The sequence below is a fragment of the Polyergus mexicanus genome, unplaced genomic scaffold (genome assembly GCF_030449975.1).
Source record: "Polyergus mexicanus isolate NDT 795.1 unplaced genomic scaffold, iyPolMexi1.0 SCAF_5, whole genome shotgun sequence".
Taxonomy (NCBI): domain Eukaryota; kingdom Metazoa; phylum Arthropoda; class Insecta; order Hymenoptera; family Formicidae; genus Polyergus; species Polyergus mexicanus.
In genome coordinates, this window is record NW_027223325.1 from 429,088 (window position 1) to 453,749 (window position 24,662).

Below are 24,662 nucleotides of genomic sequence, written 5' to 3' on the forward strand. Positions count from 1 at the left end.
TAATATTACGTTTATATTTTATCACTAATGTATAAAGTTTTGTCTGTATAAAGATGAAGAACACAATAGATAACTCAAACAAACTTAATTTGTCCTTATAAAAGAGATGAACATATATGTTCATGTACACACACACACGAAGTGTTGTTTATTTTCATAGATTGTCATTATTATTTATGACATAGTTAGACAAAATGTATTTCTTAATTTATGCCAATATACATATTTGTGTTTATATTTATATATATTTTGCAACAAATGGTATTTTTGGATTTAAATGCATGTATATCTAAAATTAAATTTTTAAATTCGATTTATAAAAGAAATGCGAAAAAGAATTATTTTTTGTTTACCTTAATATTGTATAATTTTGTATATATTACGCGGCTTTTTTCTAAAATATTTTATCTTTTACATTATTTTAAACACTACAGTATTTTAGAGACACTTAGACGAATCGGCCAATCACAGTTGAGTATCCTCGAGAATATATAAATTAGATTAGAGAGGTAATACTAGATTATGATTAAAAGTATAAAAAGTTAAATAAAAGAGCCTATCAAGGAGGAAGAATGGTGAATATGTATACGTTTAAATCGTACAATTCCAAAAGAGACTATGAGAGAAACAGACATCTCATCAAGCGCATATTGTGCAAGTTAAACGCATCCGATGCATCAGTGCGCGCGCGTGTACGACTCATGCTTTGCTCGCAGTCATCAGCAGCCATCAGTAATTGTTCGTATCGCATTTACAAACACGCGGGTGCAGCCACATTGCGCCGCGCCGCGAAAGAGAGAAAGAAAAAAAATCTACAAAAAGCGCGTTCATCAGAGAAGAACGTCTCGTGTCTCGTGTTTCATCTCGACGAAATCGTGTAATAACGCTGAAACGAGGTGTTTCTCCGCTCTTCGCGAGCGTTCGTGATCTTCCTAATCGAGAACGCCAAGCGGAAAAATTGCGTACATCTCGCGGGAGGACATGCCGGACAGCGGGGCCGTCTATCAGCCGACGACCGTCGGCTACACGTACGACAGCGGTGGCGACGGCACCGGCGGTGGCGGTGGCGGTGGCCTGAGACACGGTTTCTGGCGCATCATGTCCAGGCACAAGCTCAGCTCTAGAAAGTGGCTGGAGTGGATGCTGCTGTCGGTCGCGCTATGCTTCTTTGTCGCCGGCTTCACGACGATGCTCGTCAGCCTCGTCTCCACGGATGGCTCGTCACAGACGAGTACCGTACAGGAGGTAAAATCGCGATTCTTATCACGGTGATGGTGCAAATATATTTTATCATTTCTGGAATCTATTGTATATTTATAATTATCTCGTCATTCATATTTAGATTTGTGTGTTTAAAGTGATTATGAATAAATTCAATCGCAGATAAAATCAGAAGGACATACAACGATGGCTACAAATGTACAGCAACAAATGGAGGATGCGGGAAAAGGTTCTGTAGCATTAGGCGCTGGAATGATGCTGATCGGTGTATTACTCGGCTTAATTTGGGCATGGCTCGCTTTCTTTCGTCGTAGCAAATCGCCGAGAAACGGCATGACGGGCAGCAGTGGTCAGGTAAGCGGATACAATTAGCTGAATATGATATTTTGCGCTTATAATTTTATTTTACCAGAAGCCATCTGCTCTCTGGTACGTTTTGTACGTCTCGTTTCTTTATCTTATGTACGCGTTGCTATGAGGAAAGATGTTGGGCGGTTTGAATCCATCGACTGACTTGCTGGTGGGTTCCACTTCGCAGTACGGGCCAGTACTCACAGAGGTGCCGAGTCAGCTGAAGATGAAGCAAGCCAACTCGCACGACACACCAGTGCTGCCGCTTTCCGATCAAGAGGAGGAAACGCACACGCTAATGCAAGACTCGGCAAGCCCGCCATCCGTTTCCGTTGGATCTAGCACCATCGTTAATCAGATTCAAGGTTGAGTAAAGCGATCGATTGTTTTCGCGCGCGAAATAAGCGCGAATATAACACGTGCTTTATCGCTTCGATTGTATAAATCTAACGCGTCTCCGAATGAGTTTATTATAATTAAGCAATTTTTGCAAATCGCCTGGCTTTATTTAGGATTGGATGTCGTCTCTCTGACTTCTTTCAGTCACGGCATACGATGCTGCTGACATCGATCTTGTGATTTAATAATTTTATGCCATTTGAAAGAAAATATTTCTTCCTTTTTTAATTTGCCCGAACTTCGTTTACATTTTGTCAAGAGTGCGATTTAAGAGATCTCATTTATAGTATATTTAGAGTACTTGGTATTTTTAGTCCTCTCCCTGTTTTTGCTTACACACATTCCTCCACTCCGTCCACTACCACCATTAATATGTTAAGTGAGCATTGAATCCAGATAGAAAAAAGTATCCAATACATGGATTCTATTGTGAAATTGTATTGTGAACAGTTGCATTATGACTGTTTCGTGAGACTTTAAAAATAATTTCTATATCAAAAGCACATTAAATTTGCTGTAAAATATATTTCTTTTTAATTTACATTTATATTTATATATTATTAACAAATATATAGTTATTAACTTTATAATTTATAAACATATATTTTGGATAAATTTGCACATGTCTGAACAAAATTAAATTATCTTGCCTTGATTTGACGCGTTTGTAATATTGATACGCATAACATATATTTAAGTACTAAATGAGTAACAGTAACAGCAATCATTGTTGACAATATATATTGTAAATTAAATATCACACACATTGGTATATATACATTAAATCAATAATTGTTACTAATTGTATTTAATACATACACAAAATGTTATGTATATATTATAATATAGTATAATGTGTATAAAACATAAGATGAAATGGATTGCAACCTTAAAAGACGGTTCATTTAAAATGCATGCCATAATGCACAAGTTCTCTATCTCGTTTCGATCTATTTTGTGTTTATATTATACACAATTTTATATCGCACAATTTTATTACAAAATGATTTTGTATAATGGACATATTCGCTATAATAGAATATCTATTGCACTAACGCATTTTTTGTGATTTAAAAAATTAATTTAATTGATCTCGTATATATAAATAGAATGTAAACGTAGGTTTTATTTCTCCTGCCAGGAATATAACAAGTCATATAAAATTATTACTTTAAATATGATACACACATGATATTGTATAAAGCATCAATTTATAATATACTTTTTATACATTTATTGTTTTTACTAAAATAGTGTGTTCGGTTTTATAATATGTAAAAAAGAATTTTGTGAAAGAATCGGAAAAGATGGCCTGTGTAAATTTGTCTGAATTCAATGCTGTTATAGATCAAGCACATATATACCATACACCTTCATTTTTTAACATTTGTATGAGATCCCTATTATATCTGTGTTATTGATCCGTATATACCAATTTATGTAAATGTCCTGAGATATATATATATATATATAAGATAAATAAATACATAAAAACAATATAATCTATGGCTTCCCTTTCACACTTTTAAAAATGTTTATTTACATGATAGATATATAATGTTTTTCAAATTTTTTGCTACGTTTCTTGTAAGATATACTAAATATAAAAATAATTAAAAATTAAATTAATATTTTTTTTTTTTATTTGAAGCTTGGAATTTATGATTTGAATAAAAAACATCATTCTTATATCAACATATATATCTAATCTTTTATAAAATAATTTCATAATGCTTTCTATATCAATTTTATCTTTGATTTGAACAAAGACTGGACAAGAGTACAGAAATGTCAAGTTTTCTTTCAGTAAGGATTGAAGAACTGAAAATACATAGTAATAAGAATTGTAACAGATATCTTTCAAAATACTGTTCTATATCATATAATATCGTTCAATATATATAAATATCGTAGATATTTGATAAAAACTGGACCAACCAAGATACATGTTCGCGATCGCATGAGGTTAATGTGTTTGACACTTCTATCAGCTATCAGCTGTCACATTCAATATGGCCGTCTGCGAGATGCATTTTTCTCCCGAATTATTGGAGAAATATCTACGTTAAAACGCAATGTGAAACCGGTGAACGCAATCAAAGGACTCTAAATTGTAAATCACGAGAATATATTTTAGCCTTGTAATGGCCGGCAATGGTGAAGTGCTCGAGGGATTTATATGTCCCATATGTATGACCGATTTCAAGGCACCCAATCATTTGACCAAACATTTCGAGGAAGTTCACAATGACGATCCTGAAATTCTAAAATCGTTGAAAGGTATACGTAGCTCGTTTCGTCTTCTTATCTTATTATTTTATCATAAAAGAAGTTCACAGAGTTTCAAAGTCGTACTACCAGTCGCTAAGCCTATGTAATGTATACAAAATGAATATCGCAGATCTTGCGTGTTGTAGATTTATTTGGTAAAGCCAAGAAAAAGATTTTGAAACAGGATGACATACCAGAAACATTTCAAAGCGCACTTCCACAAGACAAGAGAAGAAGTCCTGAAATTAATTGGGGACCGCAAGAAATAGGTATAAATACATTGTATATATTATCTGCCAACACAAACAAACAAGGCTATTCTTTAAATAGGAGTAATCTTTGATTTTGAATTATTGTTAACAAATATTGAAAATCATGTGAATAATTTTAAAAAACTGTTTCAGGTGCAATTACAACTCATACAAAGTACTTTAAGAATATAAGAAACACTCGATTAGAGAGATATGCTTATGAAACAAATAAACTTCTTATAAGGCTAGATAAATTATTAAATAATTTACCATCAGATCCTGTTGATAGAAAAGGTGAAAATGTATATTAAAAAATAGCTCTTTACTTATCAATATATCCATAATATTTTGTCTTATAATAAAAATATAATATAAATAAAAATTTTGTAACAGTTCACGAACGCACTATTGTGCCATGGATTGATGAGAAGGATGTGAAATTATGTCCTAATTGTGCTAAGAGTTTTCATTTGGCGAGGCGGAAACATCACTGCAGACTTTGTGGAGCAGTCATGTGCCATAATTGTACAGTATTTCTCTCCATAAGTGACGCACGTATGTAATACATATAACATTGATGATACAGATAAATTTCTGAAGTTACATCTGATGAAAACAGTTCTTTTTTATTTTCAGGAAAAATGACTAGTCCTGTGTCTGTACAAGATGATTCCGCTCTGTCCTCTACGTCGGAACGAGCGTTTCCTGAGAGAATAGTACGCTCGCGCATTGGTCTCACAAGATTGGCACGCTCACCTTCCAATGGTAGCTTGAACAATATCTTATCATTAGTCAATGATTCAGCTAGCAGTGAACAACACTTTAGAATTTGTACTCACTGTATAAATTTACTCGATGCAAGAGAAATGCAAAAAGCCAAGCAGTTCGACAAACCGATTGTCTGCGAGTTTTACGAGAAAATGCGGGGATACATGAGCGAAGCCTCACAGCATTTAGCAATGTACAACAAAATATGGGAATCGTTACAGTATGTCAATTTTTATATATCATATTTAAGATAATATTGATTTATATTAAATACATGAGATATCGCATAAAAAAATATGATATATAAAAAAAGTGATTTAATTACTGTGCATATTATAAATTATATAAAATTTGTACATATATATATATATACACACATATAAGAAATTTTAATATACCAGAAATATGCATTGAAAACTATTTTAGAGAAGGAGAGACTACGTACGATGTGGAAGACGCTCACTCATTGCGAGTCAAATTGGCAAAGTTGGGAGAAAATATAGATGCAACCAGCAAAAGGATTCTTATCCTCGGCGTGAAGAAAAATACAGAAGATACACAGGAGATACAGGGACAAGAATTGCGTCTATATCAGATGGTTAGAACATCGGCAATGATATTTTTAAAGGAAGAGTTATTAACTCTGCAACCTTTATCCTCGGCAGAAGAATATGCAATTTTACAAGAAGAACGTCAAAAAAGAATAGAAGCCCGAATAGCATACGAGCGACAATCGGAAGAAGATCAACGAGAGAAGTTGAGAGAACAGCGCAAAAGAGATACACGAAATTTAGATAACAGTCCTTCTATGAAAATCAACCAGGTAGTATATACAAAGCATGTAACAAAATTAATAATTGGAGGAATTTAATTCCAAATTATGCTAAATCAGAAAAACCTAATATCTAATTTGATTTTTATATATTTTATACTTTTAGCTTTCTTATGTGTTCAATATATACTATATACATATTCTATAATCAACATTTTTCAAGATACAAGAGATTTACATTTTTTTAATTATTGTTTCTTAAAAAAGAGAAGATTGAATTTGCATGGTTTGGAATTCTAATAGACTGATTAATTGATGATATAATCGATTTAAAAATTTCATACTGGTTTTTAAAAAAATTTTTTAGGCACCGACGATTGTAACTCAGTCTCAAGGTTGGGGTCCATCTAATGTCACATCCATTATGTCTTCCTCTATGGATCCAATAATTGAACAAATGAGTAATCTTCGCGCGTACATCAAGCAAGCTCGCGCCGATTGCAAGTATGACGAGGTTGCGACACTAGAAAACAATCTTCGAGAGCTTCAAAGTGCCTACTTTGCTATGAAACAGAATAATAGCAGCGATGGATAGGTATACGAACAGCACACTGCTTACATTTCAGAACACAAAGTGTTGAACTCCTCTCTATAGTAAAAGTGTATTTCCTATTAATTTAATAAATTTCTTGCATCATATATAAAATCTTTATATACACATTATATAGAGTAAGCTACAAACACACATGAATGCACAGATAACGAAATATACATTGAGATAGTCTAAAAGATTCAATGAATGTATAAAAGTCACAAATTACTGTTTTATGTGTATTTTAGACATTAAACTTTTTGATATCTATTTGTTACTTATTTTTTGCTCAGATTTATTTGCAATTTAACTAAATCATAAAAGATCTTTCATTTTCCGATCGAACAATTTCCTTGAAATTGCGAAAATGTCTTTGTTATCAAGTTGTTATGAATAAATTTTTGCAAACAATATTTATAAAAATGCAACAGAATTAATTCATTACATTTTTTATTGATACAAAAAATACAATTTATTTGAGTGGAATAAATCTTGAAGAATGCGTAGCACCAATACCAGGCCTACCATGTTTAACAGGTTTGTACGTAACAGAAAATTCTCCCAGATAATGGCCGATCATTTCTGGTTTAATTTCAACTTGGTTGAAAGTTTTACCATTGTACACACCAACAATCGAGCCAACCATTTCTGGAACAATGATCATATTACGCAAATGAGTTTTTACTATTTCCGGTTTTTCATTAGGCGGTGTTTCTTTCTTCGCCTTGCGCAGCTTTTTGACAAGTGCCATAGATTTCCTTTTCAAGCCGTGAGAAAAGCGTCTACGTGCTCTTGCATGCATCAAATCCATCAACTGCTCACTGGAAAACGATTATTAATTGATAAAAAGGTCTTTTTTTTTTCCTTTCCTTGCTATATTCAACCATTCTTCTTTGTATGATTTACACATTTTATTTTGAAAATATAAATTACAGAGACATGATAAATTAAATAAATCTTATTTAACTTGAAATTTTATGGGAAAGAAATATGTAAAATATATAGATTATAATTTCTTGTAAAGTTAAATTAATTGAAAGTGAATTGATAGGTTATGTTGTTAAGGAAACAATTCCTGGTGCATTTTACTTTGGCATATCCAGCAGCTGATCGAGGTCCACCCCTCGGAAGGTGAACTTCCTGAAGGTCCTCTTCTTCTTCTGAGTTTCATCTGCCTATGAAAGATAAACAGAAAGGAAAAGTTAAATATTCGGCTACCATAGACGAAGCATCTACTAAATATATATATTATATCGCATATTAATATTGTTTTACTAATATAAACGAATAACTAAAGGAAATGTATAACTAATGCTATTTAGTTTGGCGTAATAGATGTACGAGATTTTCTCAGATTTAATATTAAAATTTCAGAAACTTACTTCGGCCATGTTTTCACGTTCTGAACGTTCTATAGAAAGAATAAGATGAAAGATGGAAGCAATGTTGTTAGATGACGATTTTTTCGCACTTATGTATAGCTGCGTTCAGAAACATCCCCGGATGCACACGAGCGTTGTTCTATCTTTGTTCAATTTTTAGTAAATAATAAAGATAGAACGACGTTTGTGTGCATTCGGAGATGTTTCTGAACGCAGCCCATTAAATGCAGTGAAACTGATATGCGCATGCGCGAAAAAATTGATCAAACTGGATGGGAACCAATAAAATTAAAGTAGTAGCTTAAGTCATAGATTATAAGTCGACAAAAGATGAAACACCTATTTGTTCCTAGTTTTGATTGGACATAGAACTTTTCGATTGGTCAATCGCGCATGGTCTAGTGAAAAACTCTAAGCACTAGCCGAGATTTTTAAAAATATTAAAAATATAATACACTATAATGATGATACAATCACGTAATGATATATCTCGTCTAATAGATGAAAATTTATATAAAAAAAAAATACGATTCTCTCTCTCTCTCTCTATTCCGTGAAATAAAAAATATAAATCCATATTGAGTGTTCCTTGATACAGCTTGTATTTTATATAAAACATTTTTATATAAAAAGACAATATAATATAATTTCATTAACTTACATTTCACATACACACGTGCGCGTGCGAGATTTAAGTTGCATACATAAGCATTTTCAAAATGTACAGTTTATATCAGCGATAACCACATTTATTTATTAGCCAATTGAGTTGGAGTTAAGAGATAAAAATAAGAAGTTAAAAATTCAAAGTTATATACAATCACCTTATTCACGATCTATTATGATTTAAAATATATTCATGAGAATATACAATAAAATATATATGTTTATGAATATAATAAACTATTTCCATGTGAATCCTCTCTCCAACACCAAGTTTCTATCGCATACATATTGCTAAAATAAAACTTTTCTCCAATAAACTGGATTTATTTGTCTACATTAAGCCGTTTCACCACCACTCTAGCACCTTCTGTAATATCTTGAATAAATTTTGACATTTCTATACGTACTTTGCTGTTTCTAATATTATCAGGATTATTCAAACATCTTTGTCTTTGCCTAAGACATCTTTGCCGAATGGCATTGTCTTTGTTACGTGCATGCAACAAGTCATAGTAAAAGTCTTCTGTAATGTCTTGTAATTTTCTTGGCAAACTGTTCTTCGACGATGAATTTCTTCGTGAAGTGCGATCACTTTCGTTTTTTTTTACTTTTGTATTCTTCACACATATATCTTCATTAGTCTCTAGAGTATCTTTATTGATTGTTATGCAAGATTCATTCTTGTAGCTTGTCATTTCTTCAGAATCAATTTTAAATTCGACAGACGAGTTATTTTTTATATTGGAATTTATATTCTTATCTATGAATGAGATAGCTGTCTCGAAAATTGCATTCTCTGTCAATTTCGTATACTGTGTTTTTGGTTCATGTTGTAGTACCTCGTTATTGGATGTCGCAGAAAATCTGCGCGTTTTACACGTGTGTTGTATAACTTTTTGCAGAGCCAATGGCATTTGTTCAATAGTAATTGCCTTGTCTGAAACTATTCTTGGACCATTTGTCTCTTGTCGAGACAATTTGGTCGAACCAGACTCCTCAGGAATTATAAAATTTTCCTTCTTTATAAACATCTTCCTCGGACTTGATAAAGAGCATAACGAAGAATTATAAAATCTTTTCACAGACATTTCATGCTTACTCGTTTCTTCAATATCTGTATTATCTGTCAGTAAATCTCTATTTTGCAGTCCTGCATTCTTTCTCTCAGATGAAAATAATATAGATTGAGAAACTTGAGGACTAAAATCTTTCCTTTGCTCTTTTTCCGTTTCAATATTGTTTCTATCCTCTCTATTATGTTCATAATCATCATCTTGTTGTTCCATTAATTGTTTGCTTCTTTCTGTTATCATTTCTGTTGCTGAACAACTATTACTATTTTTAATACTAGAGGACATACATTTACGCTGCCATTGAGATTCGCACGAATTTAAATAATCTATAACATTGTGTTTGTCATAACTTGTAGGAATATTTAATTTACCCATTTTGTCATCTATACTATTAACATCTAAATTATATACAGAACTGTTAGGAAAAATATTTAACGACGATAAACATGTATTATTACAAACTGCATGGCAAACAGTTTTATGTTGCTGGTCTTTATTATGCTCGCGCGGTGAGTCAATCATTGTTACCAAATTTTCAAGTCGCAATAGACTTGAATTTAACAAACACTTCTCTCCAGCTTTTGTCTCAACTTTCTCAGAATTCTCTAATACTTCATCCATTTCCAGTTTAGTTTTTTGTTCAATGACAGCTACACTGTCCTGATCTTGTCGTATAGTGAACATTAGGCCTTCCATTACTAAATCGGTAATATTAGACGAACGCAAAACCTTGTCGTCGGATATAGTTTTTCTCTCGGATTCTCTGCTTTTTTGTTTACGTACTTTGTCAGTACTAATCGAGATTGTAGCATGTTGCTTGTAATTTTTTTCAGATTTTGAATCTTTTATCTCATTACAATGTTCTTTCAATTTTATGTGTTTAGACTCATTGTTATTTCTTTTAGTCACTTCTAGAATGGAGTGTTCATTTATATTGTTTATCTCAGTTGAAAAATCACTTTGCATTGGCTGACTAATAGCTGAGAATGAAGTATTTGATCTCTTTTTATATTGTATTTCTTTCTCAATAAAATACTGATCTGGTACATTATCAGAGTTTACAATAGTCTCACTAATCGTCTTTCCGCGATCATCTAAAATATCTTTATTATTTAAAGAGCAAATATTTTTTTCCATTGAATTTTCATAAAAACCGAATCCATTTGATAATGTCCATTTATCAACATCATCTTTTATCATTCCTGATTTAAGTGAAGAAAATATTTTGTATTTCCGGATATTTTGTATTTCTTGATTTGGTTTTTGTATTACTATTGATTTCGTTTCTTCATTTCTATCATCTATCTTTTCAATAGGAATTTTATCCATCTTCTTTGTCGCTCTTAAGGATTGTTTTCTTATACGATCAACAGAATGTTGATCTATCTTTCTTTGACATTTTTTAATATTACAATTAGTAGTTTTATTTTCGTTTATGTTATCTTGAAATTCTTTATTAATAAAATGCACTTCAGCTGTAGTTGTTGCACTTTTAATTGTCGGATTTAGACTTTCATTAAAATGTTCAGAATTCTTCAAAATGTTATCTTGAAAACTGGAAACTTTTGTTTCTGATGTTTTGTTGAATGTTTCCTCAATTGCACTATATTCTGAAATTTGATCTTCCTTGTTTTGATATATTGCAGCCTTTTTTGGAGACACTTTGTCTGTTGTATATATCATAGTTTTAGTAATTTTCTCTTTGGTATCCAAGGAAACATTTAAATCTTTAAATGTAGTATCTGCATCAGCTTCTTTAACAATAGGGTATTTTAAGCTGAATAATGAATGTTCCGAGGAAGGATAGATCTTTATAGTTAATACAAATGCATGTGAGAATGTTGCAGCATTAGTTCGTTGCTGGAACTTCAGTATTGCAAACATTTTATCTTGACGGGTCCAAAATGTACAATCTGTATTTTAATGTGTCAGAATGAAGGAAATTACACTTTATAATTGTAGCCTTGGTTATTGAAGAAGAGTACTAGTAATAATCAAAAAGGATACTGTAAGTGACAAGAAGATGTGGCGTACCAAACTGTTGACCTTGACTTGGATGACATTTTATGATTCTTCTAACAATTTTTAATAATTCTCGGCCATACGAAAATTGCATAGTATTCCTGAAAATATGTATAAATGAAATTTCCAAAACGAGGTGATAATATCATCATCTTACTTCACTGAACGATGATATTTAAAGATAAACTTGTATATGTTCTTCTTATGACATAGCCAGTAAGAACCAGGAATGGTTAAGAGACTCTCCCTCTCTTGGTTGAGCCAATTAAATTGGCTAACTGTCCGTACATATATTCCAGGCATTTTCTTTCAGGTAGTAAATCTTGAAACAATGGAACTAATCTTCTTGAATTCTGTCTATCTGCTGATTCTTTTACAATAAATGTAAGATAATAAAGCACTCTTTGCTGAAATAATTTACTCATAAGCCTAAATTGTTTTGTTTTAGTTTAGTTTTGTAGACAAATAAAAATAAACATAAACTTACTCCTTTTATAACTTCATTAATAAATATATCTTCTACTGTATCCCATGGCAAGAATTTTATAGATGTAAAAATGCCAAATTCTCTTCTACTTTTAATATGTACACCTACTGATTTTACAACCAACAATGTATCTGTAAAATAATATATATATGAACAATCCTATTTTTTATAAAGTAAATCTATTAAAAATGTCATTTTATAAAAAAATTACCCTGCCTTGCAGAAGCGAGAAATGAATTATATTGCGTCAAAATGCACCCTATTATAATGAAAGGAATTAAAGTTTCAGGTACAATCAATATACAGAGAGTTACACAAAAAAATAAAACTAAACACAAATTGATATTAAAATATTTGTCGCTTCGCAATGAAAAATGTATAATATTGTCAGCACTCGACAGATTCAAGCTTTCTTTCTCTTCCAGTGCTAGCCATTCCCCATTGGCGTTTCTGAAGAATACTTCATTAGGAAGTGCTCGTGTTAAAGAATTCGACGACATCAATGATGATTCTGTGTACAAATGCTTGTGTGAATTAAAAGTAGTAAACAGGGAGATTTAATTATATTTGAAAATAAACTTTGCTCATTTAATGTATTTTAGCGTCATTCTATAGATATTTTTAAGTAATACAATCTACTTACCACTTACTTTTTTCAGTATTTATACGCTAAATGATTAAAATGTAAGTATTCACATAAACTTCGAATTTGCATTCTGTAAAATATATAAAACTCGATTATGTATAGGAGAGTTGAACGATCATATATATATAGCTTTTACTTGTGAGCTCTATGTAACTGAACACAAATAAAGAAGATATGCAATAAGAGATCAAAGTCACAATTTCTGATACAGAAAATGAGCGTATTTATACACAATTCACTCTGTTTTATCTTATTCAAATTCGCAGTACATTTACGTATATAGATATATATATATATATATATGTATGCGTTTATATATAATATAAATATGTATTGATATTTGTTCAAGAGACTGCGAGATATCTTCTTCTTTTTTCCTCTATGGATTTCCGTCCTCTTCCCGGACTCGGACAAAGACAAAGTACCACAATGTAACTGTTATATAGAGTGTAGCGTGTGTTCCGATATGCATTGCCTGATATGCATATTGACAGATCGGCAGTGCATATCGGAAGATATGCGAGATATGAATTTATAACCTAGGCCTAGTTTATACCGATATACTTTTATACGCACTAAACACTATACTGACCAATCACAACCATTCCATTCTTTAGAGGAATGGCTTCGATTGGCCAATGTAGTGTACTTAATACATATTAAAATATATATCGGTGTGTAATCTACAAGCTTATTTATTACTCGCGCGATTCCATGATTTTGTGTGGGAGAGATTCCTTTGGACAAAGTGCGATTGAACACACCACTCAGATCGATTGACCAATGAAAGAGCCTCGTTTTCAACTGGCCAATAACGATTGTGTCCAATTGATGTACACCCACGTATACGTACATACCTGAGCTCGCTACGAGCGCCACGCACAGACCAATCACGAGCTTCGCGAGATATGACGTAGCGACGCCATGTTAGAGAATAATCGAGAAGACGACGAGCGACGAGAGCGGAGAGCGGCCATTTGGCACGAGCACTCTCTCCTGAACAAGCATCGAGATAAGTCGTATAAATCATACATATATCAGTGACACGCAATTTGGATCTTTGATTGTGAACAAGTCTCAGTGAGAGTAAAGACGAAGTGTGCACACTGAAAACAAGTCTCCTGACATTTATTTAATCCTGGGATATCAACAAACGCCCTAGATCTTTCAGTAGCATGTCCACGATGAATCCCGAGTAGTGAGTAAACTTCCTTTTACACAGAGGCGTTAAGTGCATCGTATCTATCGCTACGCGTCATCGTCGCATCGAGCGATAATATGAACTTGACGAGAAACGCGCCTTTCTCCTCGGGGATATCATATGTCAACGTTAATCTCTTCGAACGGGAGTGAAAGATGAGAGAGAATAAAGAAAAAAATTTGGACGAAAAAAATTCCTTAATTCTCGTCATCTGACAGATTCACCCATCCCTTCCGTCATTTTCCCCTACTACCTGAAACATGGCACTCTTGTATCCATAGTCCATATTTTATTATTTTTTTTACTGTTACTCATTTGCTATGTACGCGCTTCGCGATATCGACCTTGATCTTTCGATTTGAAAGTCTATATAATTTCGCTTATAAAGTGGTAACATCAAATCGTTTCTTGCTCTTTTATTTATAAGAATAATAAATATCAAAATATATAATTGATAACAAATTTGTGATATATATATATATATATAAGAAAGATTGAAATATTTTGTTTCAGCGATTACTTGTTTAAATTGCTTCTAATTGGGGATTCTGGTGTTGGAAAGTCGTGTCTTTTGCTGCGTTTTGCCGATGATACATATACAGAAAGTTATATCAGCACCATTGGTGTAGATTTTAAGATTCGAACCATCGATCTAGATGGAAAAACGATAAAATTACAAATCTGGGATACAGCAGGTCAAGAACGATTCAGGACAATTACAAGTTCATATTATCGAGGTGCACACGGTATTATTGTTGTTTACGACTGCACAGACCAGGAGACTTTTAACAATGTAAAACAATGGTTGGAAGAAATTGATCGTTATGCCTGTGATAACGTCAACAAGTTACTAGTTGGCAATAAATGTGATCTACATACTAAAAAAGTGGTCGACTATACAACAGCCAAAGTAAGCCACGATTTGTATCTCTTCTAATATTGTGCAATTTTTTTACATCGATTATAATTTCTCATTGAATTTCTATGCTTTATCTCAAACAGGAATATGCGGATCAACTTGGCATACCATTTTTGGAAACATCAGCCAAAAATGCAATGAATGTTGAACAAGCTTTTATGACAATGGCTGCTGAAATCAAACTCAGAGTGGGCCCTCCCTCGAGCGGAGCAAGCGATCCAGCGAATAAAGTGAAAATAGAGCATGGACGACCAATCGAATCTTCTAAATCTGGCTGCTGCTGAGAATTGTAATCTTATGTTCCGTTTAACCAAAGTGAGTGAAACAAAAAGCTAGGAGACTTAATCAATTAAAATCCGAGCAATATTATCAAACAAAAGAGAAAAAAAGATTGCAATTTTTTTATTCCCACAGAACATCTAACGGTTGCGGTTCGGATACTGCAAAATTAAACTTATTATTGGAAGCATAAGAATATGGAGAAGTTTCATTTTATGCCAACAAAAAAAAAAGGAAGAAATCTAACACATTCATGGACCACCAACTCTTCCTAAGAGTTGTACAGAACTCTTGTCCGTCTGCCCTGATTGAATTTTGTTTATGTAGTTACGTATCTTTCTTTCCGAAGAAGAAAGGACGTGATCACTCGACGTCATTTTTTTCTAGCGTCAAGTTCGACTTGAGAAAAATTTGTCGGATTAGCATTGATAACGTCGTGCGGGTGAAGCGTGCGTGTAGTAAGAAGCAACTCGAAACTTTTGAGAAGTAAATTGAATAATATCGTGTACGGTGATTATAAAGATAAGTACATTTATTTTATTTTATTTTTTTTTATTAGCCTAATTGTAATATGTACAATGGAATATTTGTTTGGCTCTGTGTGTAGCTCGCACGGAGCCACTTCTATTCCTCTATACTATAATCCAAAATGTTTTCCCATTTTTCGTTGTTTTCTCCGTTTACTCCCACAGAGATGCGTGCAGATGTTTAAAACATTTTTTCCCCTAGTGAGATTTCCGCAAATGAGATGCGCTGCCCTTCCTTTTCTTCTCACACAGCTCATTAATGTAATTTATAATAACATATTAATAAATATTTCAACATTAAAACTCTCGGAACACATACGCATATAGCATACCTTTATATATATATATATATATATATATATATATATATATATATGTATTTGTATAATATATATGCATATATGTACAATGTGTATGTATTCGAGAGAAATATCGCTCGCGTTTATAAAGCGCAACAGGCAAAACGATAGAACGCGGAATCTTCGTTTGCGTCTTCTTGAACTTTTTTGATTTCCTGCGTCATTTTTTTTACAATTCAAGATGCGATCCGAAAATCGATAAAAAAGGGTCTATTATAGAGTTTCAGATTTACGATTGCGTAGAAAACTGGAATGTTTTATACGAGATAAGATATTACGCAGTTACATATTTAATCCAAATCGTATCTTTGTATTGTGAGAAAGGCTATTGTGACGGGTATACGATAAATAACGGCACTCGAAATTGCAAATATAGTAACTGTAATTATTATATATATAAAATGCGGAAAGGAGAATAAAACACACGACTGTCTAAATAAAAAAAGTTATCGCTTTTCTCCAATAAAATTATTTTGTTAAACGTAGCTGTTACATCCATTGCGTGTACATATAGGTATGTACAGGAGCTTTGTGATATGTGACTTGCCACGTGTTTCGTAATCCCGGACACACCTGGAAAATCAATTGCGGAATGTCACGTTGACAGCATGACAGCTGATTTGCGTCCATCTGGCGGCCGAACTCGTTACTAAGAATGACATTTCGTCGCTTATGTCGCTGAACACGGTGATGTCGCGAATAGATTAAATCTGTGACAAGATCTTGCAAGATGGAATCGACAAATCGGACGCACCTGTGTAAATTTATGAAGGACTAAACAACAGTAGACGTCCGGTTCTTGTAAATCCTGCGTGCTCTTTGGGATTGACTGTGACATAACCTTTTATCTTTCTCGGCGAGCATAGATCGCTTCAAAATGATGCAACAATATATGAAGGAATTGGAGCAGGTATATTAATAACTTTTTTTCTTTCTTTCTATCAGTCATTTATATTCAGACGCTTTATGTATAAATTAATAATATGATAATTTATGTATAATGCGATATTATGTATAATGTATACCAATAGTTGGCCGGTTCGTAAAAACTAATCTAATAAAAATTAATCATTTTTCAAAAATAGGATTTTATTTTATGTCATAAAGTTCAAAAACTTCTCTGCAATTATACTATTGATATATAATTGCGTTAGTTATGAAGCCAATATGTGTGAAATGTGAATTAATTATAATCTGATATTTCACAGGATCCATTTGATCCTGAAGAATTTGTCGAACGGTTGGCTTGGAGGACTGTCAATGATAATACAAAAGATGGAGGAAAGACATTCTTTGATCCGGTTATCGTTCATGAGACCTTTTTGCAGGCAATCAAAGATTTGCAAGTATTACAGGAACGTCAGCAAAAGAAATGCGATAAACTGGAGGTTGCATTAAAAGAAGAGGAAGCTCGGCATGCGCTTGAAATACTAGGATTGCAGGAGAGAAATAGACATTCTATTGAATTGTTTCATCAGTTAGATGAGAGAATAAATTTGGTGGCTACTAAAGTCCTACACTTGGGAGATCAATTGGAAAGTGTCAATACACCAAGGGCGAGAGCAGTGGAGGCTCAAAAATTAATGAGACACTTTTCGGAATTTTTAAGCCCAGGTCCATTGACGGATCCAATTTTCACTGATAAATCTTTGGTAGAGATAATGAATCAATTATTCAATAATATGTAGTAACAAAATGACCAAACTTTAATCAGTTGATCATTGTTGATTGCAGTTGAACGATGCCGCAGATGTGATACAGAAACTTTATCTCATAGCTCAGGAACTTCCCTCTGAAAAATTCGAACACGCTAAAAAGAAGATTAGCATTAAATACGACGAGATAGAACGAAATCTGATTGAGGAGTTTGTAAGAGCACATAATAGGGAAGATGCGCCGCGTATGAAGGAACTGGCGAGTACTTTAGCTCATTTCAAAGGTTATTCTCAATGCATCGACGCGTTCATAGAACAAAGTCAAATGGGTTCCTTTGGTGGAAAGGATGTTTTTCAAGATGTCATACCTATGTGTACAAAGTATCAAAAACTTATGCAACAGGTCTTTTCCAATCCTGAACAAGTGATGGCCAAATTCGTTTTGAACATTTACCATCTGCGTCTTCAAAAGTATGTAGTGGCTAAATTAGCCGATAAAAATGACTCTGATAAATATCTCAGGAACTTGTACGATCTGTATACAAGAACAGTCAAGCTGTCCGATGATCTCAGAGTCTTCAATATGGGCGCCGATGATACTTATCTTGCTAAACTCACTAGAAATATCTTTCAAAAATATTTGGATACTTATATTACGTAAGTTTGCGATTTCAAAGATAACAATGTTTCAAAGACAATAGGCTTTATAATAATTATCCATTACTAATCATTTTAGTATTGAAACAAAAGCGTTCCGCGAAAAGTCGGCAACACTGCTTATCGAATATTACGAATCTAAGAATCATCAGAAAAAACAATTGCAGACGGGTGGATTTCAAGAACTGCGTCGAGACTTGCAGGCTGTATTAGGGGCAAGAACGAATATAAATATTGCTCAAATAGAGGACTATGGAGGTGAAACGTTTCTATCAGAAGAGTTGGCAATTGCGATATTACAGAGAAGCAAACTCGCATTTCAAAGATGCCAATTACTTTCGCAGTCTATTGATATTCCTGGAAATGCACTCCAGATCTTTGAGATATTACTACAATATTTAATAAGCGAACACGTAGACTATGCATTGGAATTAGGTTTACAAAGCGTTCCCATACCAGAGAGCAGAACTCAACCAGAGATTTATTTCTTTAATGTTGTGCATCAGTGCAATGCGATCGTTCGGCTGTTGGAGGAACAGTTCAATGACAGTGTATTGTCTCTTGTCTTGTATGCAATTTTCTTTATTCGTTTAATGCATCTTTATGTATTGAAAACTGATATTAGGATCATATATTTTTCTCTAGATCAACGCCTAAACACGCTGAGTGTTTGTTGAAGAAAAAAGGGATATTAGAGCAGATCGATGTCAAGTTGGACACTGGCTTGGACAGAAGTATAAACGCTATTATAGGTTGGGTGAAGGTGTATCTACAAAGCGAACAGAAAAAAACTGATTTCAAGCCGGAAACTGATGTAGATACCGTGAATACTCCCGCCTGTTTAGTAGTGGTTCAGTATGTGAGTGGAATGATACGACTGATACGAAACACTTTGGACAGCAGGCACTTGGACACCGCTCTCAAGGAACTAGGGATCAGATTCCACAAAGTCATTTATGATCATTTACAACAATTTCAATTTAATTCCGCTGGTGCTATGTGCGCGATATGTGACATGAATGAATATCGCAAATGCATTAAAGAACTTGAGGTTGAATTTGTTACAAATCTTTTTGATACTCTACATGCTTTGTGTAATTTGCTATTGGTCAAGCCAGAAAATCTGAAACAAGTCTGTACAGGAGAGCAACTGGTATGTTATATGAATTATTATTTTTAAGGGATATTTTTGCAAATGTGTACAAGTTATTTCTTATGATTGCAGATGACACTTGATCGCACTGTTCTACTTAACTTTATTCAATTAAGAACCGATTACAAAACACAGAAGTTAGCCAATTGTTTAAAAGGCCTGGCAACATAATGACATATTCTACTTACATAATAAAAAATACTTTGTTCTCAACCTAATCCTTTGTATAATAATGATTGGTGTGTGTGTCTGTGTGTGTGTGTGTGTCTCTATATATATATATATATATATATATATATATATATAGTTGCTATCAAATATATGAAAGCAATCATTGAGAGAGAGAAGTAAGATTGTATAATTATATTTATATCAATGTTCAAATACTTTTCAAGGATTTTCGCCATTAGGCTCGTTCACATTGTCATGTACATACAAGAACGTTTGCAGAAAAATAGCACTCTTCAAACACATCCATTCTATTTGTTATTTTTTGATAAATCGTAAATAAATGAATATCAATTTAAAATGAGCAATAATAAAAATTTGTGTGAAAATTATAATCAGATTAAAATTTGTGTAAAAGATGCTTTTGTTAAGCATAATGCAATTTTTGATAGCATTATCACATACATTTAAGTGCAAAGAATCCTGTAATATATAAAAATAAATAATTTTGAGGGTAAAGAATTTTGGCGCACAATTATATTTTATTATATGTCAAACTTATTAATTATACACACACAAGTAGTTTCTTTTAACATTACGATGAAATATCATAAAGACACACTCATGTTTATGGTTCAAAAAGTTTTTCTTCTTCTTTTCTTTCTTTCTTTCTTTTTTTTTTACAATCAAACTGATGATTTTCAGTTGTGCGCAAAAATTCGTTTATTTTCTTACTACAATATCTCGTCGTTTGTTCGAATTTAGTGTTATAAATATGATAGATTTACCAGATTTGCACGTTTATCAGAGAATGTCTATAAAAGTCATTACATTAAATGTCTAATCAGGAAGCATCATTTTTAAAATTGAAAATTCGCAAAACATTGACAGCTCATGTACTATCATCGATGCATGCATCGATCGTGCTGTTTATAATTGCGATCATCCGTTTATAATTGCATAATTAATAGAGAATCGACTCCAGGTTTGATTAAATGATTTCTCATGAGCTATGAAAAAAAGAGGAAGAAGACGCACAATCCACTGAATATCAGCGCATACGGTAGTTATTAGTTTCGTGTACTTGACACAACTCTCCTTTAAAGTCCAACTCGATGCTGAAATCCAGATCTCTGTAATTTCTGGCATTGGGCCTCATCGAAAATACGCCATAAATTTCCTCTCCTTTCTTCACAGTCATGTATTCGTCGAAATAAAAGACAGTTTGCTTCCAATGTGTATATGGCACTTCCGGTGCAGTACTGAAGCCAATACGTTTGTGGCACTTGGTGAATTCGATGTTGAAGAATGTAACTAGGGCTTGAACATAGTCGTTTCTGCGAACTTGCAGGGTAAATGGCGACGAAAACTCTAGATCCGCTTTCGTTACAGTGTAAAGATCAACTTCTTTGATTAGGCATGCATTTGTAACGACTTGTTTGGGATCAACAACATCCACTAGTGGCTCACTAATCGCCACTTTCCTTATACTACTCATGTCGAATCCGTATACATCATCCCACCAATTAATCTTCTCGTCCTTATATTGTCTGTCTTCAATCCCACAGATAAACAAAGTCGCTTTGTCAGGAAAAAGCATACCATCTTCACGAAGCCACTTATCCCTGGCAAAAAGTACTGTGTCTAACATGGATTCGTAGAACAAACAGTAACCCATCCATTCGGATATTATTATATCGACTTTCTCTATTCCATCGGGTAATGAAACTTCCTCGACTTTTCCTTTAAGTATCGTTATAACATTGGAAAGATTGTTCGCTTCTACTATCTTCTCTGCATATTCGACAATATTAGAGCACTCGATACCGATGACTTTAGCTGCGCCAGCCTTAGCTGCAAACATGGAGAGAATACCGGTGCCGCAGCCAATATCAAGAACCGTTTTCCCTTTGAAGAGATGTTTGTTATGATACATTGAATTACGATAAGTCACAGTGCGTACTTCATCTTTTAACATTTCTTCGTGGATTCCATAGTGAGCGTAGGAATCAAAGTAATAGTCTCTCGAGGTCATATCATCGACAGATACAGACTCCTTACAGGATGTTGCGCCAACATCTTTATCCAGGATAGTGGGCTCTGCTGCTATATCCATAGACTCCATTTTTGACGTCTGTAACATTTATATTATGCTAGACACTGATTGATTCGATCAAAGAGGCTATTTAATATATATCTCTTTGATTTATGAACAAGCTTTAACTGTGAAAATTACAAGGGAGAAACAAAAAAAAAATTGAAGGTATTCATAACCTAATAATTATAACAATTAGAAAAGTTTTACCTCATAAAATTACACACACGCATAAATATATCTGCTCAATAATTTAACGGTGTAATATTAAAAATTACAAACGTTTATATCGGTCTGTTACTAAGAAGAAAAGAAAATGCCGCATAAGGACAAAGCCTCTAATTTATAAACATGTGACATGCGTGGAAAAAAATATAAGGGGTGAAGTGGAATTTTTATCAAAATTAATAGGATCGAAGTGTGATTTACAATACTGTTCATGAGTGCGAACGGCAATTCGATTCGGTCCAACGGATTCGCATTCACGCAAGCCGGCAACGAGAAGCCACGTGCCCGCCAAAACGAATGGCGTCCTTTAAGAGGTCGAACAACCGGTCGATATATATCTTTATCCCGCGCTATATTCTCCGTATTCTTTTATTATACCGCTTCCATTCGTCTATATAGAACGTCGGCTGCTAACTGCGCGAATTTTTCGCGCTTCGATAATCGGCCAGCACCGTTATTACCATTCGAATAGAATCGCAAAAACGTTCGCGGAACGTAAGGCGGATCGCGAAAGCGTGATATCGCGCATCCGCCGCGATCGCGAGTATCCGCTGCACGCGAGACGATTATGCCGAGCTAAAACCGCGACAAAGACGACGTTCCTATAATCGTTCTCTGGATCAACGTGCGTCCGTTATCCGCGAGACGTGTCGGCGCGTCGATGACACGATTCAGGATATCGGGCCCTCTATCACTTTCCCGATAATTCGCATTGCAAAAACTCACCGAATTTTCCGTGTTACACACGCGACTCTGGTTGATTTCTACCGGCACTTCATTACTCGTCGCCATTTTGCTCTGCGTCACAGCAGACGACTGGACCGTCTCTCAGGCCCGTCGCTATCGTCGATCGTCGGGTGAATCTTGTTGTCCGGGATAATTCGGGTTAGCGCTAGCGCTACGTAAACGAATCTCTTTTATTTTCGCAAAAGGATACTTTGCATCAATAATTCTTCCTCTTCTTTATTAATAGAGTACAAAGCGAATTAAATGTATAAATAAAAAAATGTATTTCTTAAGGTACAATTTCAAACTCGCTGCGAACTCGTGCAGCAGAGAGGTCACGTGATCGAAATGGACCAATCAACGGCCAGACCGTCGTCACTCGTTCGTCCATTTCGATCACGTGACCTCTCTGCCGAACGTACCTAGTGTACACCACTATACTTTAATGCGTAAATATTACATTGGGCGCGTTCAGCAGAGAAAACCGCTCAGTAGCAATCTGATTGGCTCTTACTTTTAAAACCAACAAATCAACGTCGAGTGTCCACAAGACGATAACTGAGCGCTTTCTCTGCCGAACGCGCCAATTGGCTAATCATAGCCAGCTCTGCAGAATCGAATGGTTGTGATTGGCCAATATAATATTTAGTACTACGTACCAAAAAAAAGAGATAGAATGCTATTTCTCATTCTCTTTTCACGATAGGAGCTGGTCTATACAGGGTGTCCCATTTTAATTTCCTCAGGCAAATATCTCAAAACCCAAGCCCGAAAGAGAAAAATGTTTCAGACAAAAGTTGTTTGGTTTCGAGGGGGCCATAAGTTGGTATTATTGGTTTGACCTTAGAGAATCATTTAATGGTCATGTGAAGGTCAACTTTAAAATCTTAAATGGAAACCCCCATTTTTTATTTAGTATTCTTGTAGCTGACCTCGAGAGCTTTCCAAAACACTATAATAAAGTATTTTTTCATTAAGTATTTTTTGAGTTATTTTATATTTTAATCTGACATATTTTGATATAAAAAATTAAATATCTCATAAAATAGTTAGTTTTTGATAATCTTACCGTAATACTTCTATGTACAGAATAATAAGACAAATTAATTAGTGCCAAAAAAAAACAAATAATTGTTTAAAAAAATACATTGTAAATAATTTTCTTAAAAACAATTTTTTTTTATACTAATTGATTTGTCTCATTATTCTGTACATAGAAGTATTACGGTAAGATTATCAAAAACTAAATATTTTACGAGATATTTAATTTTTTATATCAAAATATGTCAGATTAAAATATAAAATAACTCAAAAAATACTTAATAAAAAAATACTTTATTATAGTGTTTTGGAAAGCTCTAGAGGTCAGCTACAAGAATATGTAATAAAAAATAGGGGGTGCCATTTAAAAAAATTGAGGTGATCTTCAAATGACTCTTCAAAGTCAAACCAATGGTACCATCTTATGGCCCCCACGAAACCAAACAACTTTTGTCTGAAATATTTTTCACTTCCGGGCTTGGTTTTTGAGATATTCGACTGGATGGATTAAAATGGGCCACCCAGTATATATATATATGTCTATAAAAGATCTCGTGCAGTGTTTCTGGACACTTCCTTTTCTGCGCATGCGCGGTGTAACGATAGCAGCAATGAGTAAAGAATCACAAGAGAGAGCATTTGGTGCTAAGAGCAAGGAGACGGAAGTGACTTTATATAAATGGACGCTCAAGATGGCCGCTCAGGGACGAATCGCAGCATGACAGAAATATCTGGAAGTACCTCAAAGACCTG

General features: G+C 33.8%; 7 protein-coding genes across 11 annotated transcripts; 4 read left to right on the plus strand and 3 right to left on the minus strand.

Annotated features, from left to right (window-relative positions):
* Nucleotides 1-555: 555 nt before the first annotated feature.
* On the plus strand, nt 556-3,444 carry LOC138933036 (uncharacterized). 2 transcript variants are annotated; one of them, XM_070295458.1, is made up of 3 exons: nt 556-1,245; nt 1,384-1,575; nt 1,760-3,444. In XM_070295458.1, the coding sequence occupies exons 1-3, from the start codon at nt 982-984 to the stop codon at nt 1,940-1,942; spliced, it is 639 nt and encodes a 212-aa protein (XP_070151559.1). In that variant the 5' UTR covers nt 556-981; the 3' UTR covers nt 1,943-3,444. The 2 variants fall into 2 exon arrangements, with proteins under 2 accessions (XP_070151559.1, XP_070151558.1); XM_070295457.1 differs by having other exon boundaries at nt 565-1,245; nt 1,706-3,444.
* Nucleotides 3,445-3,769: 325 nt separating this feature from the next.
* Rbsn-5 (Rabenosyn-5) lies at nt 3,770-6,858 on the plus strand. The gene is made up of 8 exons (XM_070296109.1): nt 3,770-3,805; nt 3,886-4,251; nt 4,389-4,511; nt 4,647-4,787; nt 4,887-5,048; nt 5,130-5,481; nt 5,688-6,084; nt 6,401-6,858. Exons 2-8 carry the CDS (start codon nt 4,116-4,118, stop codon nt 6,626-6,628), a joined length of 1,539 nt encoding a protein of 512 aa, XP_070152210.1. The 5' UTR covers nt 3,770-3,805; nt 3,886-4,115; the 3' UTR covers nt 6,629-6,858.
* Nucleotides 6,859-7,058: 200 nt separating this feature from the next.
* Rps15 (ribosomal protein S15) lies at nt 7,059-8,114 on the minus strand. Its single transcript, XM_070296110.1, has 3 exons — nt 8,008-8,114; nt 7,715-7,800; nt 7,059-7,446 (listed from the first exon to the last, which is right to left on the minus strand). The coding sequence occupies exons 1-3, from the start codon at nt 8,014-8,016 to the stop codon at nt 7,098-7,100; spliced, it is 444 nt and encodes a 147-aa protein (XP_070152211.1). The 5' UTR covers nt 8,017-8,114; the 3' UTR covers nt 7,059-7,097.
* A 481-nt stretch (nt 8,115-8,595) lies between these two features.
* On the minus strand, nt 8,596-13,522 carry LOC138933726 (uncharacterized). 3 transcript variants are annotated; one of them, XM_070296692.1, is made up of 6 exons: nt 12,906-13,522; nt 12,467-12,766; nt 12,256-12,386; nt 11,926-12,175; nt 11,754-11,869; nt 8,596-11,659 (listed from the first exon to the last, which is right to left on the minus strand). In XM_070296692.1, the coding sequence occupies exons 4-6, from the start codon at nt 12,069-12,071 to the stop codon at nt 8,997-8,999; spliced, it is 2,925 nt and encodes a 974-aa protein (XP_070152793.1). In that variant the 5' UTR covers nt 12,072-12,175; nt 12,256-12,386; nt 12,467-12,766; nt 12,906-13,522; the 3' UTR covers nt 8,596-8,996. The 3 variants fall into 3 exon arrangements, with proteins under 3 accessions (XP_070152793.1, XP_070152794.1, XP_070152792.1); XM_070296693.1 differs by having other exon boundaries at nt 11,926-12,138; nt 12,899-13,522; XM_070296691.1 differs by having other exon boundaries at nt 12,899-13,522.
* Nucleotides 13,523-13,853: 331 nt separating this feature from the next.
* On the plus strand, nt 13,854-15,963 carry Rab1 (RAS oncogene family member Rab1). The gene is made up of 4 exons (XM_070296698.1): nt 13,854-14,099; nt 14,616-15,012; nt 15,105-15,336; nt 15,436-15,963. The coding sequence occupies exons 1-3, from the start codon at nt 14,077-14,079 to the stop codon at nt 15,303-15,305; spliced, it is 621 nt and encodes a 206-aa protein (XP_070152799.1). The 5' UTR covers nt 13,854-14,076; the 3' UTR covers nt 15,306-15,336; nt 15,436-15,963.
* Nucleotides 15,964-16,054: 91 nt separating this feature from the next.
* Nucleotides 16,055-19,898, plus strand: Sec10 (Exocyst complex component Sec10). Its single transcript, XM_070296694.1, has 6 exons — nt 16,055-17,096; nt 17,395-17,838; nt 17,921-18,498; nt 18,578-19,066; nt 19,144-19,651; nt 19,724-19,898. Exons 1-6 carry the CDS (start codon nt 17,064-17,066, stop codon nt 19,820-19,822), a joined length of 2,151 nt encoding a protein of 716 aa, XP_070152795.1. The 5' UTR covers nt 16,055-17,063; the 3' UTR covers nt 19,823-19,898.
* A 407-nt stretch (nt 19,899-20,305) lies between these two features.
* On the minus strand, nt 20,306-22,945 carry Art1 (arginine methyltransferase 1). 2 transcript variants are annotated; one of them, XM_070296696.1, is made up of 2 exons: nt 22,869-22,945; nt 20,306-21,953 (listed from the first exon to the last, which is right to left on the minus strand). In XM_070296696.1, the coding sequence occupies exons 1-2, from the start codon at nt 22,932-22,934 to the stop codon at nt 20,871-20,873; spliced, it is 1,149 nt and encodes a 382-aa protein (XP_070152797.1). In that variant the 5' UTR covers nt 22,935-22,945; the 3' UTR covers nt 20,306-20,870. The 2 variants fall into 2 exon arrangements, with proteins under 2 accessions (XP_070152797.1, XP_070152798.1); XM_070296697.1 differs by lacking the exon at nt 22,869-22,945 and adding an exon at nt 22,344-22,647.
* Nucleotides 22,946-24,662: the final 1,717 nt, after the last annotated feature.

Coding starts and splice junctions, on each gene's coding strand:
- LOC138933036 (XM_070295457.1), top strand. CDS start 982: ATGCCGGACAGCGGGGCCGTCTATCAGCCGACGACCGTCGGCTACACG. Junction 1,246..1,383: donor AGACGAGTACCGTACAGGAG/GTAAAATCGCGA, acceptor ATTCAATCGCAG/ATAAAATCAGAAGGACATAC. Junction 1,576..1,705: donor TGACGGGCAGCAGTGGTCAG/GTAAGCGGATAC, acceptor CTATGAGGAAAG/ATGTTGGGCGGTTTGAATCC.
- Rbsn-5 (XM_070296109.1), top strand. CDS start 4,116: ATGGCCGGCAATGGTGAAGTGCTCGAGGGATTTATATGTCCCATATGT. Junction 4,788..4,886: donor AGATCCTGTTGATAGAAAAG/GTGAAAATGTAT, acceptor ATTTTGTAACAG/TTCACGAACGCACTATTGTG. Junction 6,085..6,400: donor CTTCTATGAAAATCAACCAG/GTAGTATATACA, acceptor AAAATTTTTTAG/GCACCGACGATTGTAACTCA.
- Rps15 (XM_070296110.1), bottom strand. Junction 7,447..7,714: donor CAGCTGCTGGATATGCCAAA/GTAAAATGCACC, acceptor ATCGTTTTCCAG/TGAGCAGTTGATGGATTTGA.
- LOC138933726 (XM_070296692.1), bottom strand. CDS start 12,071: ATGCCTGGAATATATGTACGGACAGTTAGCCAATTTAATTGGCTCAAC. Junction 11,870..11,925: donor AAATATCATCGTTCAGTGAA/GTAAGATGATGA, acceptor ACATATTTTCAG/GAATACTATGCAATTTTCGT. Junction 11,660..11,753: donor ACATCTTCTTGTCACTTACA/GTATCCTTTTTG, acceptor ATTAAAATACAG/ATTGTACATTTTGGACCCGT.
- Rab1 (XM_070296698.1), top strand. CDS start 14,077: ATGTCCACGATGAATCCCGAGTA. Junction 14,100..14,615: donor TCCACGATGAATCCCGAGTA/GTGAGTAAACTT, acceptor ATTTTGTTTCAG/CGATTACTTGTTTAAATTGC. Junction 15,013..15,104: donor TCGACTATACAACAGCCAAA/GTAAGCCACGAT, acceptor TATCTCAAACAG/GAATATGCGGATCAACTTGG.
- Sec10 (XM_070296694.1), top strand. CDS start 17,064: ATGATGCAACAATATATGAAGGAATTGGAGCAG. Junction 18,499..18,577: donor TATTTGGATACTTATATTAC/GTAAGTTTGCGA, acceptor TAATCATTTTAG/TATTGAAACAAAAGCGTTCC. Junction 19,652..19,723: donor TCTGTACAGGAGAGCAACTG/GTATGTTATATG, acceptor TTATGATTGCAG/ATGACACTTGATCGCACTGT.
- Art1 (XM_070296696.1), bottom strand. CDS start 22,934: ATGGCGACGAGTAATGAAGTGCCGGTAGAAATCAACCAGAGTCGCGTG. Junction 21,954..22,868: donor TGTGTAACACGGAAAATTCG/GTGAGTTTTTGC, acceptor TAAATGTTACAG/ACGTCAAAAATGGAGTCTAT.